Source organism: Phyllostomus hastatus, unplaced genomic scaffold (assembly GCF_019186645.2).
Source record: "Phyllostomus hastatus isolate PE091 unplaced genomic scaffold, TTU_PhHast_1.1 phas_contig_148, whole genome shotgun sequence".
NCBI lineage: Eukaryota > Metazoa > Chordata > Mammalia > Chiroptera > Phyllostomidae > Phyllostomus > Phyllostomus hastatus.
In genome coordinates, this window is record NW_025333607.1 from 10,853,677 (window position 1) to 10,875,000 (window position 21,324).

At 58.7% G+C, this 21,324-nt stretch overlaps 1 protein-coding gene across 1 annotated transcript in view; it reads left to right on the forward strand.

Moving 5' to 3' along the window:
* KIF26B (kinesin family member 26B) overlaps positions 1 to 21,324 on the forward strand; it is a 373,660-nt gene that overhangs the window by 348,445 nt on the left and 3,891 nt on the right. Inside the window, exons 11-14 of the mRNA XM_045860137.1 lie at positions 8,656 to 8,818; positions 9,754 to 13,177; positions 20,165 to 20,367; positions 20,868 to 21,018. Coding sequence (XP_045716093.1) covers positions 8,656 to 8,818; positions 9,754 to 13,177; positions 20,165 to 20,367; positions 20,868 to 21,018 — 3,941 coding nt within the window. The remainder of the gene's footprint in view (positions 1 to 8,655; positions 8,819 to 9,753; positions 13,178 to 20,164; positions 20,368 to 20,867; positions 21,019 to 21,324) is intronic.

Below are 21,324 nucleotides of genomic sequence, written 5' to 3' on the forward strand. Positions count from 1 at the left end.
TGAGAGAACCAACCAAATATTTGAAGAGCAAAGGAGGGAACGTGGAATATTCCCAAGTAAGAGAACCTTTAAGGAAGACATAATAAATGTCTTTTAAAATGTGAGAGGCCAGTGTTTGCGAAAGGATTATTAGTCTTACCCATAGAAAACAGAGCAAGTGCCCATGGGTTAGAAGCAGATAGGAAGAGCTTTCTGATAATTGGGGTTATTTAAAAATACCACATGGGCTGCCCTGGGAGATTGTAAATTCTCAGCCATTAAAAATACTCTGGCAGATAGCAGATCACCTGTCACAACAGCGGCACCCTTTTCTTAGGGAGTTCATGAGCCTGAGACCCCTTTCAGCTCTAATACTCGGTGTCTAGAAATGTTACCAACCTGGGCTCAGCGCTGTCTCCTGCGATCAGTGGACTTTCTGTGTTGTGGTTCTTATTACGCGAATTACCCTTAAAATGCCCTAGGTCATCCCTGGTGCTACAGCCTTGGAACGAAGGTACATTTTCCTGGGTGGAACTCAGACTTGAGACTCTCAGGAGTAACTCAGACTCTGCTAATTCTGAGTGATCAGCAGCTGAGGCTGGGGCGGAGCCTTCCCTCACTGTGGGTAGGAAGGGATGAGCTATTGAGCAAGTGAAGAGTGCAGAGCAGTTTTCACGGGACACACTTAATTCCTAAAAGTGAGCCCAGGTCTTCGAACCAGTGCGTCTTGTTAAATGAGATTGAACCCGATTCGTTAGGCTTTTAGCTTGAAATCTTCCGTTCGCTGGAAATTCAAGCTGTATCATATACTTCTCTTAAAATATTCCATTGAGACTCTTCGCTGTTTACAGCTCGGGTCCCTCATGAAGTAGGCTGCATTAATGTGAACTTCATCTTGCTCCGATCAACGGAACACTGATATCCAGGATTAAAGGAATTCAGGCAGTCCACATTTCCCTGGACTTCATTCTCCTATGCGGACAGCAGTGAACGCTTAGAGTCATAACTCAGATGCTATTGGCCACGGCCCGTCCCTGCGGTGCAGAACCTCCTCTGGCTTGTGCACACTGCCTTTCCACCGCGACACGTGTGTTCTGATGTCTGCCCGGGAGCTCCTGTGAACACTGGTCGTGTGCCCGGCCCTGCTGGGGGCACTTGCGGCTTCCCCTAGAGCAGCAGGTCCCTGTGGGCACCATCCCTTCCCTCCCACTTCTCACCAGGGACTGTCCCCCAAGTTCTGGAGTCACCCTGGTGTCCATTCTAGGTAACCAAGGTGGCATGAGGGAGCACGTACCTCCTGCTGATTACTCTGCATCAGAGGATTTCGAAATCCAAAGCGATGTCGTTGGTATGCACCTCAGGGTTCTTCTCCAGGAGAGAATACGAGTGTTATTATCACTGTCTCTATCCTCTCCATCGCTATTATTAGGGAGCAGTAGTAAACCGTGTCCACTCTGCAGTCTCAGGGCCCCTCCACCCACAGGTGGCCTTAGGTGAAGCGGGGCATGAACTCACAGCAAGTGACTTGATGGTCGGGTCACAAAGGCTGGTCCTTCAGCCAGGAACAAGTAACTCTCTGCGGGGTCCCCTTCTCAGCTCTTGTCTGATGAGCAAATGCATCTCTCACACTGAATGCTGGTGCTTGCCGCGGCACCCTCACCCACGCGCCGGACCCAGGACACTGTTTTTGCCAGTGCGTGACGATTCCAGCGGGCGTCACTCCGCCCCCCTCAGGTCTCCTGAGGGCCGTGCCTCTCTGTCTAGGTTGCCACCGTTGGGCGCCCTCCGCCCCAGCACCCCCGGCAGACACCTGGCTGTGCTTTCACAGTACAAATGGGCCCCTAGCTGTGGCTGAGCGGCAAGCACTGTGCAGTCATGTGACTCCTTTTGAAAATGCCGCTAGGGCAGCTGGGCCTGTACGAAGCTTTGGTACTTCTCTAGAACCAGAAATCAGATGATCTGTGCTCTAAAATGTTGGTGTTCTTGAAGGGAATTGCTGGGAAAAGGCCACTCCTTCCTCTCAGGTGCCTTCCACAGAGGGAAGGTGTGTAAAGTCTTCATCCAAAGATGCGAATGTCCACAAAGCCATCGTGAACGGGCACCATCAAGTCCCTTACAAATAAGCAAACTCAAGGGGAGTGATTTTCCCCTGTAGAGGGATGTCCTTCTGTCTGTCACAACTCAACAGGGTCACAAATAAAGGCACTTTCTTGGGACCTGGAGGACAGACAGACAGGCCCAAGAATGGTCCTCGTGCAGTGGGATGGTGACACCATCTGCCATCTGCACAACTCCCTCTCTGGGTGGCTCGGTTGGGCCTGGGGTTTAGGGGTAGGTGGGGCTGGTTGATCAGCACCCCTAGAGCCGGCTGATACTGGGGACCCTTGCCCAGCCTCTCCGGCTCGCTGGTTGAGGTTGTGCAACACTCTCTGGCTGTTCACAGGTCAAGTGGCTGGAAGCTGGGATCCTTACTGAAATGCAATGTAGTTCCAGGGTCCTATCCTTAAGAATGCGAGGGATTCGGATGTTTTCTTGACATTTCGTTGGTAGCTGTTGTCTTGGTCTGAGTATCTGACACCTGTCGCCATGCTGAGTATGTGATTTGCATTCGTGAACACTAACGGTGCATTACTTACACACACATACATGGTTGATCTTTTCTAAGAAAGAGCATGCCCGTGTGTGTGTGTCGGGGTGGGCCCAGGGGTGCGCCTCCTCATGGTCTCTCGGTCTGCTGCAGTTTCTATTGCTGCCCACAGGAACCTTTGCCTTGCAAATTCTTCTGGGGCTTAATTAGTTTTCTGGATGAACTAAGCTCCTTTCTTTCAGTGTACTATGAAGAGGTGACACACCCTGGCTGGGAGGCTCGGTTGGTTGGACCATCGTCCCACACACCACAGGTTGCAGGCTTGATCCCCAGTCAGGGCACACGCCTAGGTTGTGGGTTCGGTCCCCTGTCGGGATGCGCACAGGAGGGAACTGGTCGATGTTTTTCTCTCACGTTGATGTTTTTCTCTCTCTCTAAAAATCAATAAACATGTCCTCAGGAGGGGATTTGACACAGGTAGAGAGGCCCAGCCTCATCTTGTTTTGTTCCGTGTCTGCTTGTGTGTGTGTATACTGAAGGGGACCAGGTCGGTCGTAAGTGGGGACCTTGGCAGAGATGCCTGGTGCTCTCCAGCAAGATGAGGATGTGAGAGGTGGGCCGTCCCCGGCTTACCGCGTTTTTCTCCCTCAGAAGGACGTGGTTACCACCTGCCCCGGAGTTCTTCCCCTCCTCGCTGGAAGAGAAGCATGTTTAACACGGCTCACGAAGGGCATGGCCTTTTCCTGGTGACGTCCCCTGGGCAGTGCTGTCACGTGACTTTGCACGTCTTATGTCATGGGCAGCCGGTGCCACCTCACCAGCTGGGAGAGCCTGCTGTCCTGGGGTCAGCAAATACTGAGCTGCTGATTGCACGCCGCCCTTTTAGCAAGGAACTTCTTAGGGTTTTGTTGGGTGTTTGGGGACCTCAAGGAAATATAGGGTCTTTCTCCATCCTTGCCTCCTGACGTGGAGGGGACCCCAGCCAAAGGGTAGAACTGGGCTGTACGCACTGAGGGCTGGATGGTCTCTCATGGGGACAGTGGGGACACGCTCCAGCCTTCAGGGGTCTTTCTTTACCTCCTGCTGGTGGAGACTTGGTCTTCTGTCACCAGTGTTAACAGGTGACACCCCAGTGTGTGTTTGCGTGTCTGCTTCCCTCACTGGATGGCGGGCTCCTTGCGAGCCGTCCAGTCCTGCTCCCTGCACTTTTCAGCACCTGCACGGCACCCTACGTGGGGTCAGCCCTCCCTCCATGCTTCCTGCATGAGCCTCTGCAGACGCCAATGAGTCCTGAGTTGAGTGAGTGTCAGCGGCCTCGCAGTCGCTTTGGGAAGACAGGCCCCAGCTGTGACCCGGTGTACAGCGATTTCTAACACTCAGCACTTCTCAGTCTCTCTGCCTTTGTCCTTGGTACTGACTTTGGCTCTCCCTGCATGAAACATCTGCGCTACAAGAGAGACAACACAGCCGTGGCCAGGTGGTTCCGCGGGTTGGAGTGTTGTCCCATACACTGAAAGGTTGCAGGTTCAATCCCCAGTTGGGGTGCATGTGGGAGGCAACCAACTGATGTTTCTCTCTCTGTCTCTCTCTCTAAAAGTCAATAAATATATCCTCAGGTGAAACTTTAAAAAAGAGAGAGACAGCGCAGGCAACAACAATTAAATCAGAAAGAGATTACTGAGGGATAAAGAAGTTAAGACTTCCCTCCCTGCTCTGGCGGCCACTGTCCAGCACTGTGTCCGGGATGATTCCACGGGGCGTGCTCACCCTGGAGCACGAGTCGGTGACCTTTCTCGTGAAGGACCAGAGAGTGCACACGTGCGGCTCTGCGGGCCGCGCGGGCCCTGGCACAACTACCGAACTCTGCCGCTGGAGTGGGAAAGCAGCCAGCAGCAACATAGAGGTGCAGCTGTGTTCCAATAAAACTTCATTTATAAAAACAGGCAGTGGGCCCTGGCTGGCGTAGCTCAGTGGATTGAGCTCGGGCTGCGAACCAAAGTGTCGCGGATTCGATTCCCAGTCAGGCCACATGCCTGGGTTGCAGGCCACGGCCCCCAGCAACCGCACATTGATGTTTCTCTCTCTTTCTCTCTCTCTCTTTCTCCCTCCCTTCCCTCTCTAAAAATAAATTTAAAAAAAGATTTATTAAAAAAAACAGGCAGTGGGCTGGATTTGGCCTACGGACCCTAGTTTGTCAGCTCCTATCCTGCGGTACTAATTGCTCTTTCATGTGTTTTTTTTTTTCAAAGAATTAATTAAACGTTATTCATGTGTTCGCTTGCTATGTCTAATAAAAGGTTGGCTTATTTTCAAAAGCAAGACATTTTTCCAAAAATCATTTTACTTACTGATTTTAGAGAGAGAGAGAGGGAGAAACATCTCTTTGTTGTCCCCCTTATTCGTGCAGTCACTGGTCAGTGCTTGTCTGTACCCTGACCGGGGATGGAACCACAACCTCGGGGTGTCAGGACGGCGCTCGAACCCATGGAGCTAGCTGGCCAGGGTCAAAAATTAGGGTCAAAAGTCATTTTTAAAAGGTGTGTGTGGTGAGGGTGGGAGGGAGGTGGACCGCTCGAGGATAAAACACGGCTGCAGACCCCAGCGGCTCCGCTCCGCCCCCTTCTCCTGCCCAGCCTGCCCTGAGCAGCCAGGACCCTCCCCCAGGCCCCCCGAGCTTCTACATCCACCTCCCCCGCAGCCTGGCCCTGCGGCCCGGGGATCAGCAGCGCTGCCCCCCAGCTCTTCTCTTCCTCTGGCCTCAGCCTGGATGCCAAGGTGCAGACTGAGTCTGCACTGACCGTTATCCTCGAAACTCTTTCAACCTTTTCATTTTCCCTCCAGAGACACCAAGTTACACCTGCCGTTTGCAGCCTCGAGGCCCCGCCCTGTCTTTCACCTCTGTCCCCGGCCTCACTGCCTTTGTTTGAGAGGATCAGTTACGGTGAGGTGGGAAACACCGAAGCTTTACGGCCTCCACGTCTCACTCCTGTGAGGGTGTGTCGCAGCACCTGGAGGGCCCGGTGAACGTGTCTTGCCGGCCGTTAAGGAGAGCTATGGTGCTGGTTGCCAAGCAACACACATGCCCCGACTGCTTCCTACAATATGGCCTTAGAAAAGTCCCGTGATTTCTCATGAATGGGGCCTCGTGTGGAAACGGGCAGGGCAAACGGTTTGCTATGCGAACAAGACGTCCGTCCTTCTCTGTCTTTGGTGTCTTATCCTGAGAGCCCGCGCACCAGGTCGCAGGGACGAACAAGTGGGCTGTGCCTTTGGCAAAGAGCGCTTAATTAACCAGACTTACCGTGAGGAGCTTCCTAGGACACTCCAGCCTTGTCACTTGCAGATTCCATGTCACAAGCTTGCCTACTTGCTGAAACGTATTCGTGACCCCAAACCGTGTCCTTCGCCACAGACGAGCGCAGTGACAGAGTCTTCGACTCGCCCCGTAGACGTGTTCCCAGCTGCGGCGGAGTGAGGCGATGCTCTGCCCTCTGACCCCCCCCTTTCTTTCCATGAACAAGTGTCCCTCTCACGGTCTGTGTCGTGCCCCATTTTTCTTGCATCTGTGACTTTTCGTTCGTGATTTAACTGTTTAAAACAACTCCCAATGTGTAGAACCGCAGCGCTGCCTAGAGCGTGCCTCACGGAGGAGATCCTTGCGTTAGGGAGCCTCGTCCAGCTGTTGGCGGGAACCTGATGTTGGTGAATCAGCAGTGTGGCACACCCAGGGAGAGGAAGAGGTGGCGGGCCACTGAGCCGGACTTCGGGCTGGCCTGGAAGTGTCACGGTCACACCCGCAGGGCCTGAGGAAGCCGTGGGGCAGGGGCCGGGGTTCCTGCACATTCACAAGGCGACGACTGGTCCAGGGAAGAGGGCAGTGGACAGCGTCACGGTGAGGCTGAAAGCCACGGGCATTTATGGTCATGGTGCCCAGAGTCAGAAAAAGGTTACACCCCTCTCGGCTAGTGTTTTATTATGAAGAAATGAGTGCCTGCAACTCGTTCTTTGTAAGAAATGTATATTAAATAAGGAATCTTGAAACAGAAATGCACACGGAGCAAGGTTATGTGTGGTCACCTGATGGGACGGTGTGACCCAGAGGCCCTCAGGGACCGCGGCCATGCTTTTCCTGGGAGCCATGGCCCTGTGGTCACCAATCCGGTGACCATGGAGACTGCGTAGGACCTGACCACCACGAGCTCTGAGAACTGGCTGCATGGGGTCATAGGTCGACCCTCATGGACTCTGTCCTCCACTCCCCACGGGGAAGACAGAGCCCAAGGCTCATGCAGGTTCAGTGTCTTCTCTGGAAACCTCTGCCAGGACGGGGCCTTGGCTTCCCCGTCTGGGTGTCAGCGCTGGCTGGTCCGGGACTTCCCCCTGGATTCCTTTGGAAAGGAGTTACATGTTTACAGCCGGGCCGCCTTCCTCCTCCCCACCCCCCCACCCCCCCACCCCGCCTTGCTGTTCTGTCTCAGTTCGGGCTGGCATAACAAAGCACCACAGACCGGGTGGCTCAAACAACAGAAATGATCTCTGATGGTGCTGGTGTCGAGGACGCCCTAGACCAGGCTCTGGCAGATCCAGTGTGTGGTGAGGACCCGCCTGTGGTTCGCGGACGGCCACCTTGTTGCCATGACCTCGCACAGTGGAAGGGGCGAGGCGGCTCTCTGGGGTCTCGTTCCCAAGGGTGCCAGTCCAGTTCACGGGGTTCCCACCCTCACCACCTCCCAAAGGCCCCGCCTCCGAACACTGTCACACTGGGGTAGGACCTCAACATGAATTTGGGGAAGACATGAGCATTCGGCTGTAATACTCTCCTCCCACCACTTTCAACACTGACTCTTCTGCTGGAAGGGAAACCCTGATATATTTTTAACTTGTCCTGGAACTGAGCCAGAGCGAGCCCAGCAGCCCCAAACTGACACCTTAATTGGTCCCAGATGGAAAGGAAGAACTATCGCTCTCAGGCCGGCCTTTCCTCCCCGAAGGGCGGCGCAGGTCCCGTGTGAAATGCCTTCCCCATTTCCAAGGTCTAATCTCTGCTGACAGCGGCCTGCGTCTCACACCGAGTCTGCGCGCTGGGCAGCCCCTCTCCAGGGAGCTGTGTGGGGCCGCTGAGTGACAGCCCGACGGGGACACAGATGGAAGGACAGGCCCCTCACACCTGACGTAACACGACACATGGAGGGGAACGTAGGGCGAGGGGAACAAAGAGGCTGCCTCGGCCCTCCGCCTCCCGGGAGGCTGTGGAGGGGAAGTGACGTTTGGCGGCTGTTGGGAGGCAGTGGGTTGAGGGCGACGCAAGCAGGGCCTTTCAGAAGCCGGGCAGGCAGAATGTGGGGACGAGCAGAGGAATGGAAAAGCAGGAGCCACTCCTCCAAGTCCGTTTTTAAAGAACTTAGAAACACAGGCTGTAAACTCCTGGGCTCTGGCTCCTCCCCACAGCACCTGCAAAGTCCCTACAGGAAGTTTTTCTAGAATGTTCCACGTTCTGTTGCTGATTGAGTAAGTGCTAAGGCCTGCATCTGTGTTTCACCACTTATCGGGAACAGGAATACCTTTATTACTACTCTGCAAAGACGAGAGTTTAGAGCCAACAGCAGCAAAGTGGTTGCAACTCCTTGGCAAAAGGCACTTTGCAGGTGTTATGAGCACAGAGATGTCTAGGGCCAGGTCACGGCTGGGGCACTTCTTTCTGTGGCGGGGACGGCCCGTGCGCCGGGACTCGCGGAACAGGCTCGTGTGCACACTGAGTCGTCATTGGTCACAAGCCACCTCCCTCTCACTCCTGTCCCCAGGCCACGTTGTGTGCAATGTCACGTGCACACAGACTCACAGGAACGCGCATCACAGCCGGCTCAGGAGTGCCGAGGGGAGCATTTTGCCTGAACCCTGTCCTTGGAGTTTGAATCACTGGTGCAGCTGCCAGCTGCAGATGGCCCTGTGCTAGGCTATAATGTGCATTAGTCTGCCATCACACCAAGGCAAAGAAAAGCCCCCTGCCGGCCCCCTAAAGCCACACCGAGGCCCTGAAGGCCAAGGCGAGGCGTGGCCGCTGACTCAGCCCCCACCCGCCCCGCCCGCAGGGAGAGCAAGCTGACCATGCTGCTGCGGGAGTCCCTGGGCAACGTGAACTGCCGCACCACCATGATCGCGCACGTCTCCGCCGCGGCCGGCAGCTACGCCGAGACCCTGTCCACCGTGCAGATCGCCTCGAGGGTCCTGCGGATGAAGAAGAAGAAGACGAAGGTGAGGAGCCTGCCGGGGGTGCACTGATGGGGAGGAGCCCTCGGGGGGCCGAGTCAGGAAAAGCCCAACCAGTGTTTCCAGCCCCTGGACAGCAGGGCCACGGGCGCGAAGTGTCCACCTGGGGGCAGGAAGCGCTTTGTGCTGCTGCAGAAGGGAGTCACTTCCGGTCCCCCTCCCCTGTGGGCACTTTTCCGCATCATCCATTCTGGACCCCCTAACCGAGAGCACTGGTCCGTCCGCTTTCCATGGTTCAGATGCATCGCTGCCTCCAGACGGGACATCTGGGAAGGACAGGAAGTGCAGTGTCTCTCATCGGCCTTGGCCCGACGTAGACCAAGGCTGCACCCTGTGTCCTTCCACTGGGTGACCCCCGAGATGAATTCCCTGCTCATGTGGCCCCACGTCCCCTGTGTTCCCAGGAAGCGTTCTCAGGTTGCTGAGTTCTGCCCGGTTCATTCACTGGTTTCTGGCAGGTGCTGAGAATCTGCTAGAAACCACTGGACTCATCTCCTGAGGCAGGAGCCATGGCAGGACAGGGGTGGCGTGAGAAAGTGTTCGAGGTGGTGGTCACTCTGACCCAGGGCCAGCTGGCCATGGGTGGGGCTTTCTCCCCCTTCTTTTTGTAGCTTTTACAAAAATCAAACACGGGGTTTTCCAGCCAGTATTCGGTGGTAGCTGATGCCTCAGCGACTCAGGAGCTCAGACAGGGCCTGCTGGGCCGGTCACCTCCTCTCATGAGTAGCCTCTGTGTCCCCACGTGCCCCATGGGGGTCACCCTCTGCACGTGCGGCCATGGTGTGGAAAGCAGGGCGCCCTGGCTGGGCAGGGAGGCCAGTGGGGGCGGGGCCGGAGAGCCTGCGTCCGGCCAGCGGGGCGGGCTCCAGGGAGCGTGTCCCGGAAGCGGCGCGCGCTGACCGCTCTGCTCTCGCCCCCAGTACACGTCGAGCTCCTCCGGCGGGGAGAGCTCCTGCGAGGAAGGCCGGATGCGCAGGCCCACCCAGCTGAGGCCCTTCCACGCCAGGGCTGCGGGGGACCCCGACTTCGCCATCCCTCACCTGTCCAGCGACCCCGACTACTCCTCCAGCAGCGAGCAGTCCTGCGACACGGTCATCTACATCGGGCCCAACGGCGCGGCGCTCTCGGACAAGGAGCTCACCGACAACGAGGGCCCCCCCGACTTCGTCCCCATCGTGCCCGCCCTGCAGAAGAGCAGGGGCGACAGCCGGCCGGCGGAGGCCGGAGTGGCCGCTGCCCGCAAGCCGGAGAGGGACTGCTTGAAGTGCAACACCTTCGCCGAGCTGCAGGAGAGGCTGGACTGCATCGACGGCAGCGAGGAGCCCAGTCCGTTTCCGTTCGAGGAGCTGCCTGCCCAGTTCGGGGCAGAGCAGGCAAGCAAGTGCCCCCCATTGGGCCCCGCGGCAGGGGCCACCCTGCTCTGTGAGTCTGATAAGGAGGACAACGGGTCAGACGGCCAGCTGACTGACAGAGAAGGCGCTGACCCCCCGGCCTCCAGGGTGCCAAGGAACCCCTCTCCGGTCCCAGCCACCACCCTCCCCGGCAGCCCCGCCCTGGCCTCGCCCCGGAGCATCCCCGGCGGCAGTGGCAGCAGCGGCAGCAGCAGCCAGCAGGGCACCTCCCAGCTGGTGCAGAGCCGCAGCCTCCAGAGCAGCCGCGAGAGCCTGACCTCCTGCGGGTTCGTGGAGGGCAAGCCCAGGCCCATGGGCTCCCCCCGGCTGGGCGTCGCCAGCCTGTCCAAGACGTCCGAGTACAGGCCGGCCAGCTCCCCTTCCCAGAGGTGCAAGGTCTACACCCAGAAGGGCGTGCTGCCCTCTCCCACCCCACTGCCGCCCTCGAGCAGGGACCCCGGCATGGCGTCCGGCGAGTCCCTGCTGCAACCTGAGGTGCGGACCCCCCCGGTGGGAATGAGCCCCCAGATCGTGAAGAAGTCCGTGTCTGCTGGGAGTGAAGGGCTCCCCGAGGCCCCCGCGGAGTGCGAGAGCCAGGCAGCCACGCCTGCGGACTCCAGGAAGGAGCTCGTGAGCACCACGACGGTGACGGTGCAGCAGCCGCTGGAGCTGAACGGCGAGGACGAGCTGGTGTTCACGCTGGTGGAGGAGCTGACCATCAGCGGGGTCCTGGACGGCGGCCGCCCCACCAGCATCATCAGCTTCAACAGCGACTGCTCCGTGCAGGCCCTGGCCTCGGGCTCGAGGCCCGTCAGCATCATCGGCAGCATCAGCGAGGACCTGGAGTGCTACTCCGGCGTGGCGCCCGTGTCCGAGGTCAGCATCACGCAGTTCCTGCCGCTCCCGAAGCTGAGCCTGGACGAGAAGGGCCGGGAGGTGGGCAGCCGGCGGTCCTCCATCAGCTCCTGGCTCAGCGAGATGAGCACGGGCAGCGACGGCGAGCGGTCTTGCCACAGCTTTGTGGCGCAGGCCTGTTTCGGGCACGGGGAGGCCATGGCGGAGCCCCCGGCGCCGGAGCTCGTCGGCGGCCTCCAGAGCGCCGCCGTGGTGTGCCGGGAGAGGCCCCAGGCCGGCTCTGACAATGTGCTCATCTTGTCTGAAACGGGGGAGGACTCCTTCGACAAAGCCACCCCCATCAAAGGCTGCAAGATATCCACCCTGGGCAAGGCCATGGTCACCATCTCCAACACGGCCAATCTGAGCAGCTGCGAAGGGTACGTCCCCATGAAGACCAACATCACGGTCTACCCCTGCATCGCCGTGGGCCCCCGGCACGTCCAGGAGCCTGAGGCGTCCACTGGCGCTGAGCCCAAAGCAGCCCCGTGCCAGGAGAGAAAGGACACCAGAGCAAAGAGAGAGATGACGTTTGAGGACCCGTGGCTAAAACGAGAGGAGGAGGTACAGAAAGAGGGAGTGTGTCCCAGCGAGGAAGGGACGGGGTATGAGCCGGCCCCAGGCCCCGCGAAGCCTGAGGCCGCGGCAGGGCGGGAGCAGGACGGCAAGGCCAGCCCCAGCGACAGGCTGAGCAGCGGCAGCAGCGCTGAGGTGTCTGCCTCCCCGGGGACCGACAGCGGCAGGAGGGTGGTGGATGGCTGCGAGACCGCCCTGCCCGGCGGGGCCACCCAGACCCCCATGCCTCCCAGCAAAAGCCTTAAGTCCAGCAGCCTCCCCAGGGCTTTCCAGAAGGCCAGCCGGCAGGAGGAGCCGGACGGCCTCTTCTCCCACGGCGTCCCCGAGACCTGCGGCATCGGCCCCGCGCTGGGCAGCCAGTCCTCCAAGGCGACCCTAGAGAGGAAGGTGGCATCACCCAAGCACTGTGTCCTGGCCCGGCCCAAAGGCACCCCGCCGCTGCCACCGGTGCGAAAGTCCAGCCTGGACCAGAAGAACCGGGCCAGCCCCCAGCACAGCGCCAGCGGCAGCAGCACCAGCAGCCCCTTGAACCAGCCTGCGCCCTTCCTGGCCAGCTTCCCGGACGAGCCCAGTGGCAAGGCGAAGGACGCCAGCAGCAGCAGCAAGCTCTTCAGTGCCAAGCTGGAGCAGCTGGCCAGCAGGACCAACTCCCTGGGCCGGAGCACCGTCAGCCACTACGAATGCCTGTCGCTGGAGCGGGCCGAGAGCCTGTCCTCCATGAGCTCCCGGCTGCACACCGGCAAGGACAGCACCATGCCTCGCGTGGGGAGGAGCCTGGGCCGCAGCGCCGGTGCCTCGCCCACCAACCCGTGTGCGCCGCAGTCGGCCGGGGCCTCGCCCAAGGCCAGCCAGTCCAAGATCTCGGCCGTGAGCAAGCTGCTCCTGGCCAGTCCCAAAGGGCGCAGCCTGGCCACCTCCACCACCAAGACGCTCAGCTTCTCCACCAAGTCCCTGCCGCAGTCGGTGGGCCAGAGCTCCACCCCGGCCCCGAGTGGGAAGCACATGTCCTGGTCCACGCAGTCGCTGAGCCGGAGCCGGGGCTCTGGCCTGGCCGCCAAGCTGCCGCTGCGCGCGGTGAACGGGCGCATCTCCGAGCTGCTCCAGGGCAGCGCAGGGCCCCGGGCCCTGCAGCCACGGGCCGGGCCCGACGAGGAGCGCCCCGGGGCCCCCGATGACAAGCCGGCGGCCGCACCCCTGCTGCCGTCACCCTACAGCAAGGTCACGCCGCCGCGGAAGCCGCACCGCTGCAGCAGCGGCCACGGCAGCGACAACAGCAGCGTGCTGAGCGGGGAGCTGCCCCCGGCCATGGGCAAGACGGCGCTGTTCTACCACAGCGGCGGCAGCAGCGGCTACGAGAGCATGATGCGCGACAGCGAGGCCACGGGCAGCGCGTCCTCCGCCCAGGACTCCATGAGCGAGAACAGCAGCTCCGTGGGCGGCCGCTGCCGCAGCCTCAAGACCCCAAAGAAGCGCCCCAATTCAGGTAGGTGCTGGGCACGGGGTGGACAGAGGGCTGGGACCCCACTGCTGCAGTGCTCTTCAGGTGGCAAGGGGCACCCAGGCCAGGGGACTGACACCTGGTCTCTCCTTGCCTCACAGCCTGTCACCTGCAGGTGTGGCTGGGGATGTGGCATGGAGGTTGTCACTGTAAAAATGGACCTACGGTCTGGGCATCAAATAGGGCTTAAGATGAAAGGCAGGGCACCTGGCAGCCAGCAGTGCCCACCCCACACTCGGCGGCCATGGGATGAAGCTGCCCGTTCCTCCACGGCCCCTCCCCCCCAGCCCAGGCTGGTCTGCTCGTGGCCAGAGTGACTGCCCTCCCCACCCAGTGGCGCAGAAGCCAACAGGGTTGGCCCAAAAGTCCGTTATGTTTTTTTCCCTACGATGGCTCCAGTAGCATTTAGTTGTCTTTAACTTTATGTAAACAATTTTGTTAGATTATATTGTGACAGCTGTTATATCAGAGTGCATTTTTAAAAAAACTTGACAAAATTAGTGAATCTTTGTGCAGCCATTTTAATATTGAAGATGGAAGAAAATAAGTGACATTTTCGGCATATTATGCTTTATTATTTCAAGAAAGGTGCAAACGCAACTGAAATGCAAAAAATGATTTGTGCTGTGTATAGAGAAGGTGCTGTGACTGATCAGATGTGTCAGAAGTGGTTTGCGAAGTTTCTTGGCCCTACTGGCATTGTGGCCAAATAATTCTCTGCTGGGGGCTATCATATGTGTTGGAAGATGTTTAGCAGCAGCCCTGGCCTCTACCCACGAGCAGCCAATAGTGGGAGAGAGCCGACACACTCAAGGTATCCGGACCAATGTTATTGGTGAAAATGAAAAATGTGTCTTTTATTTATTTTTTAATATATTTTATTGATTATGCTATTACAGTTGTCCCATTACCCCCCCTTCATTCCCCTCCACTCTGCACACCCCCTCCAACCCACATTCCCCCCCTTTAGTTCATGTCCATGTGTCATTAAGTTCTTTAGTACATTTCCCATACTATTCTTGCCCTCCCCCTGTCTATTTTCTACCTATAATCTATGCTACTTATTCTCTGTAGTTTTTCCCCCTCTCTCCTCCTCCCACTCCTCTGTTACTAACCCTCCATGTGATCTCCATTTCTGTTGGTTTTGTTCCTGTTCTAGTTGTTTGCTTAGTTTCTTTTTGGTTTTGTTTCAGGTAGGGTTGTTAATAAGTGTGAGTTTGCTGTCATTTTACTATACATGTTTTTTATTTTCTTTTTCTTAGATAAGTCTCTTTAATATTTCATATAATAAGGGCTTGGTGATGAACTCCTTGAACTTGACCTTATCTGAGAAGCACTTTATCTGCCCTTCCATGCTAAATGAAAGCTTTGCTGGATAGAGCAATCTTGGATGTAGGTCCTTGCCTTTCATGACTTGGAATACTTCTTTCCAGCCCCTTCTTGCCTGCAAGGTCTCTTTTGAGAAATCAGCTGACAGTCTTGTGGGTACTCCTTTGTAGGTAACTATCTCCTTTTCTCTTGCTGCTTCTAGGATTCTCTCCTTAGTTTTAATCTTGGGTAATGTAATTCTGATGTGCCTTGGTGTGTTCCTTCTTGGGCCCAACTTCTTTGGGACTCTCTGAGCTTCCTGGACTTCCTAGAAGTCTATTTCCTTTGTCAGAATGCGGAAGTTCTCCTTTATTATTTGTTCAAATAAGTTTTCTACTTGCTTCTCTTCCTCTTCCCCTTCTGGTACCCCTATAATTCGGATGTTAGAACGTTTAAAGATGTCCTGGAGGTTCCTAAGCCTCTCCTCATTTTTTTGAATTCTTATTTCTCCATTCTTTTCTGTTTGATTGTTTCTTCCTTCCTTCTGGTCCACTCTATTGTTTTGAGTCCCAGTTTCCTTCCCATCACTATTGGTTCCCTGTTCATTTTCCTTCATTTCTCTTATCATAGCCTGCATTTGTTCACCTAATTTGCAACCAAAATCAACCAATTCTGTGAGCATCCTGATCACCAGTGCTTTAAACTGTGCATCTGATAAGTTGGCTATCTCTTAGTCGCTTAAAAGTACTAGCTCTAGGACTTTCAATTCTGTTTGAACTATATATTTTTTTCTCTTTGGTCTGGTCGCACCTGTTACGTATGAGGGGCGGAGCCTCAGGTGCTCACCAGGGCGGGGCACCCCAGTCGCTGGGTTGTGACGTTGTACGTGGGGGTGGGGTTCTGGAGGGAACAATGGCGCTTGCTCCGCTCTCAGTTGGACCTGAGTCCCTTCCGCCGCTTCCCCCGAGCAAACTGGGCCCCTCTGGTGCCAGTCCCCATGTGGATGAGCTTGTGCATGCTGTGGGACCCTCCAAGGACCTCTCCTGTGAGGCTGTGAGTCTCTCCCTGCACCTCAACCCCCACAGGTGTTTTCAATCAGTACCCCAAGGCTCTATTTCCCAGCGCTGGGACCCTGGGTTGCGCACAGTGCCTTGCTTCACAATCGCTGCCTGGCTGGGTCTGCAGGTTGCCACCCCTCGGCTGGGTTTGCCAGCTGCCGCTTGCGCGCTCAGGGTCCACCCACTGTGGTCTTGCACACCTGGGATGTCTTACGCGCCGGTCCCAAGGCTCTGCTCTCCCCGCAGCAACCTGTGCTCCCTACTGGTCTGGGTGAATGGGTCTATTTTAACTTCTTGGTTGTCCGACTTCCATACAGTTCAATTTTCTGTCAGTTCTGGTTGTTATTCTGTTTCTAAATTGTTGTGGTCCCTATCTTGGTTGTGTGAGGAGACACAGTGTGGCTACCTATGCCTCCATCTTGGCCGGAAGATGTATCTTTTATTTTATGGAAAAAACTAAACGGACTTTTTGGCCTACCCCACATGACCTCCTCCCCTCCGCCCCACCCACAGTGCACCAACAAGCCTTAGTTGTCAACGTCCGGATTGTTGATTGCGTGATGTGTGCCATGTGGTCACGTGTGTTCACGTGTTGCAGAGGGCTTTCACGTACTCTTCAGTGGCTCGAATCCACCAATCCATTTCGTTCTTTCAGTACCTTCTACTGGTTTCTCAGGACTTGCATGTTTTGGTCTGGCTGGTATGTGGGAGTCAAGAGGAGGAAAAACTGCAGTCACTCCCTGGAGGGTGGACAGTGGGCCCAGCACATGTCCTTGCTCCAGCGTCCCCTCCGTTCACAGACCCTTCACAGGCTATTAAAGGGAAATGGTGTGAAATAAACCGCCCAGGTAGGTGCCAGGGGGCAGGGTTTAGCATCGAGGGCTGAGGACACTGGGCCTCGGTGAGCAGCTGCCGTCGATCCCGCTGCGAAGTAGACGTGGGGGCAGAGATGCGCTCCTCTCAGGCCAGGTGACCTCGCCTCGCTTACTTGTCGTTGTTATTGAGGGGGACGCTGGCTGTCGGACGTGATCAGTGAAAGTCAAAGGCAGCGTCTTTAAGGGAAGCCATAAAACTCCTCAGTGGACATTCCCAGCTGGACAGCTGGGTTTTACGTCATCGGAGATGTTGGGGCTGCCGAGGGGAGACAGGCGGCCACCCTTATCAGGAAGTGTTTTTGAACTTGGAGAGTTTTGGTGTTTTGGTGACTCAGTGAAAGTGAACTAGGGATGTGAGTGTAGGAAGAGAACCGTGAGCTCTGAGTGTGTCGGGGTGCATGGAGCGGTAGAGACAAGCAAACGTTCCCTGGAGCGTCGCGGCGGGGTGTGGAGGGCACGGAATCGGGCTTGTCCCACTGGCCACAGCATGGGGCAGCCGTGCGAGGGCTGAGCCAGAGAGCAGGGGACGTGGGCTCCTACACGGTGTGACTTTTACGGCACCCCTTTCCTCTCGGGGCTTCCACTGGCTCACATAAGAAGTAAAGTGAGGGGTTGGCCTCTGCCGTGGTCTCTCAGATGCCCACGGCGCATGCATTGATTCAAATGGTACAAAGGATGTTGGTGCTAGTGTGACTTCCTTTCCCTAAGCCGATCCACAGATTTATTGTCAGTCGTTGAACAGTGCCCAGGCCCGTTCTCTGCATCGTTAGAGCTCCATGACAGGGACGTTTCGGGTGTGGCGGTGCAGGGGCAGGCAGCCGAGAAGACGGGCTGCTGTGAGAAGTCTGTGACCTCGTTGGAGGGGAGGGGCAGAACGTGGGGAGCAGAGCCCCAGGACCGGGGTGTGCTGCCGAGCAGCAGCGCGAGGTGGGAGGGGAGGGGGCGCTGAGAGGAAGAGAGGGCCCGCGGCACCGGGAGGAAGCTGCGGAGAAACACGGGTGAGCTGGGCCCCGGGGATGCGGAGGCACTGCAGGCCGCGGCTGTGATGGGTGCACAGGTTCGGGCGGCAAAGAGTATCGTGGCCTGCAGGCCACGGGGTGAGACGGAAGTGGCAGGGGGTGTTCCCGTTGGATGGGGTGGCAGAGGTATGTGGAAGCCTGCGTCAGGCTACACCCTGGACGCAGAGCAGCTGTACGATTTACCCTGCAGTCCGGTGCCGCTTAACGGCGGGGCGACTTTCTGAGGAACGGGTGGTTAGGTGATCGTGCCGTCGTGCGCATGTCAGAGAGCGCACCTGCACACACCTGGGCGGCTCGGCCCGCCACGCACCTGGGCCACGCAGTCCAGCCCAGCGCCCCGAGGCTACCGGCCTGCCCTGCCCATGGGAGACAACCGAGATTAAATCCAGCACGAGAGAAAATGATGTGATCAAAAGACACAGTAAACACAAGACGCATGAGGCTGCTGTAGCTTTTTTATGTGAGCAGAAAGCGTACACTCTAAGACGTTAGTGATGGAAGTGTGCTAGACCCGTGAACCGGGGACACCGCTGTTCCGTGCCCAGCAGTGTGCACTGCGTGTAACCGTGTGTGTGCTGTGCTTTGCACAACGGGCTGCGCAGTGGGTCCGTTTTCATCTCTGTCACTATGCACATGTGAGTGACGCGTTCTGCCACAACGTGCAGCATCGCTTGTTTTTTCCGGAACTTTCCGGCTCCGTGGTAGTCTTACGGTTGTGCCTAGAGGAGCACTCCGGGGCCCTGGGCACCTACTCTGTCCCATCCCAGCTTGGAAACGGTTCACCTTCCGGGGGAAACGCCACAGCAGCCAGGCCAGCCGGCATCGCCCGCCTCTGGGAGGCCGTGGAGCCGGCTCCCGTGGGTCAGGAAGATCACACAGCCTAACTCCCTCCCTCCCTCCCTCCCTCCCTCCCATCCATCCCTGATGTCCGCGGTTCCTTTCACGCTCCTGCTCTGTGCGTCCTGATGGCCGTCTTCCTGTGCCCGCGCCCGTGTCTGGGTGAAGGCCGTGGTGGGGCAGAGGCAGCCGCCGATGTGGCTCTCGGGGGCGGGCAGGACAAACACCTTCCCCGCCGGGAGGCCTCTGCACTTGGGCGTTTCCCGACATCCGAAGGGGAGGCAGCATCTGCCGACGCAGATGGAGCGGCGTCAGAGGGGCAGGCCCACGTCAGACCCAGTGCTGGAGAGGACGGGCAGGTGGGCTGTGCCTGGGCAGGGGCCCCTCTGAACGCACACAGCTGGCGGCCGGGGCACGAGCAGCGGGCGGAGGGGGCTCGGCTGCTGGTGGGGGTGGGGGGAGGCCAGCTGGAAGTTTCATTAAAGTACCAGCGTCGACTTTCTCAGGTCCAGTGGGGGCCATTTCACGCAGCAAAGCCATGCTGCCAGCTGTCAGCATCAGTGTCTTTTTGCATCCATGACCTCTGTCCATCTGGACGGGGTGCTGGGCCGACAAGCAGGGGTGATCGAGGAGGAGGAGTGGGCCGGTGCGGGCTGCGTCCCCAGGGCCCCCCGCCACTCTTGCCCGGCTGAGCCGCCGCCCCCACAGCCGCTGGAAGGCAGTGGTCACTGGCGGAGACTGGGGTCTGCAGAAAGCGGGGGGCCTCTGCTTCAGAAGTGGAGATGGCAGTGCGTGCAGTGAGCTCAAGAAATCACATCCCTGTGGGACCCAGACCCTGTGGGACCCTGAGGTCAGTCCTCTCTCCCAGGGACGGTGTGGCTGTGGGCGCCGCTGCTCCCTGTGGCCACTCGAGCACCGTGAGGGCACCCTCTCTCCCTCTGCAGCGCCTCTGCAGCATCCAAGAGCCTTTCCTGTCGCCCGAGCACTGTCCCTGCCCCGTCCTCAGCAGGGCTCACAGTCCCCTCTGCAGGAGGCAAGAGGGGAGGGGGTGGGGCCTCAGCACTGGCGCCAGAACTGGGTGACGTCGGTTCACGCACGGAATCGATGGACCGGCACCCACATCCGAAACTCCGAGAGAATCCTAGACGCCCGTTCACTGACGCAGTTCGAGTTCAGTATTATTGTGTATTCGTCTCGGGGGTACAGCACAGTGGTCAGACACTCGTGTGACCTGCGACGTGACCCCGCGGTACTTCTAGCGCCCACCTGGCACCACACGCGGTCGTCACGGTGAAACGGGCTGCACTCCCCGCACTGCACGCACGTCCCCGTGACTGTGCCGCAGCTGCCGGTCGGTCTGTGCTTCCCAGTTCCCTCACCTGTTCCACCCAGTCCCTCGGCCTCGGCCTCGGCGTCACCGCTGCTGCCACCAGCAAGGGCGGTGTTTCCTGGGGCTCCCGGCGCTACACTCCCAAACGCTAGGGCCCGTCCCCCTGGAATGAACACCTTCTGGGTCTCCTTAGAGCACACATCACACACGCTGAGCGAGTGTCCAGTGAAGCTCACAGCTCCGGTCTGCATGTGCTGGTGTGTGGACGCATGTGTGTAGATGCATGCACGCCTGCTTGGCCTCACAGGGGGAGGCTGCTGGTGGCTCCCAGGTGCCTTGGGGCCTGGCTTGGCGTCCGGAGGTGCAGGCCCCACGCCAGCCTCAGGGGAGTGGGCGTGGAGGTGTGTGCTGGGAGGCCGGGGCGTTCCAGACTCAGCTCTGCCGCAGAGGCCGGCGCCCGTCGGGATCCCGCCGCCCACATCAGAAGGAAATCTGTGTGAAAGGTGGAAATTAAAAAGACGCACTTTGGGCTCCCTCCCCTCCAGGTTCGCAGAGACGGAGGCTTGTGCCTGCTCCGTCCCTCGACACCCCCTCCCCCGCCAGGAAGCCGGTCGGCAGTGCCGGGGTCCGCTGGGTGGACGGCCCCTTGCGCAGCGCCCAGCGGGGCCTCGGGGAGCCCTTTGAGATCAAAGTCTACGAAATCGACGACGTGGAGCGGCTGCAGCGGCGACGAGGGGGCGGCAGCAAGGTGAGCCACCTCCTCCCCACAGGGCAGCAGCCCCCACCCACCCAGCACACCCCACCCCCCAGGGCGGGGACTGGGCACCGAGGGGGTGCTTAGGCCCAGGGTGACCCCCCAGCGGGCTTCTGAGGTGGGTGGGAGGTCACAGCCCTGGCCCAGCACAGGACTGCGGCCCAGGATTTGGCGAACTCTGCGTTTCCCCGTGTACACATCTGCAGGGCTCCCGGGCTGGGGAAGCCGGCAGTGCTAGGGGCTTCTCCGGCTCCTTCTGCATTTCAGAAGTGCCTGCCACAGTCCTGCACTCGGGGGGCTTGTCGGAGCCCACTCTGTCAAGGCTGCAAGCCGGCCGTGGTCACCCAGGTGCCTCCCAGGGTCCCCAGGGACCAGCTCACTGTCCAAGGACTCTGGGCTTAAGCGGCGCTTTCTAGACGAGGGCGGGTGGGCTGGCCCTGGACTGAAGGCTCTCTTCCTCCTCCTTCCCCTAACCCGCCTCTCCCTCCCGCCAGGAGGTGACGTGCTTCAACGCGAAGCTGAAGATCCTGGAGCACCGGCAGCAGCGGATCGCCGAGGTCCGCGCCAAGTACGAGTGGCTGATGAAGGAGCTGGAGGCGACCAAGCAGTACCTGATGCTGGACCCCAACAAGTGGCTCAGCGAATGTAAGGCCCGTGGCTCGCTTCCGTCGCCGTGACTCCCGCCCGGGGCTGCCGGCCGCCCAGCCCGGCACGCCAGGCAGGGCGAGACGCAGGCGGGCCGTCGCTGCATCTGCAGCCAAGGGCCTCCGATGCCCGTCGGGGGGAGGCAGTCACGCTGGGTGCACAGCCCCACTTTCGGGGGCAGTGGGCGAGTGGGATGGGTGGGGGCAGCAGAGGGGTGGTGGGTGTTACTCGTGCGAGATCGCTGCTCCTGTGTCTCAGCCCAAAGCCCCTGCAAAGGGGATCCGCCCCCTGACCCTCCCTGGATGC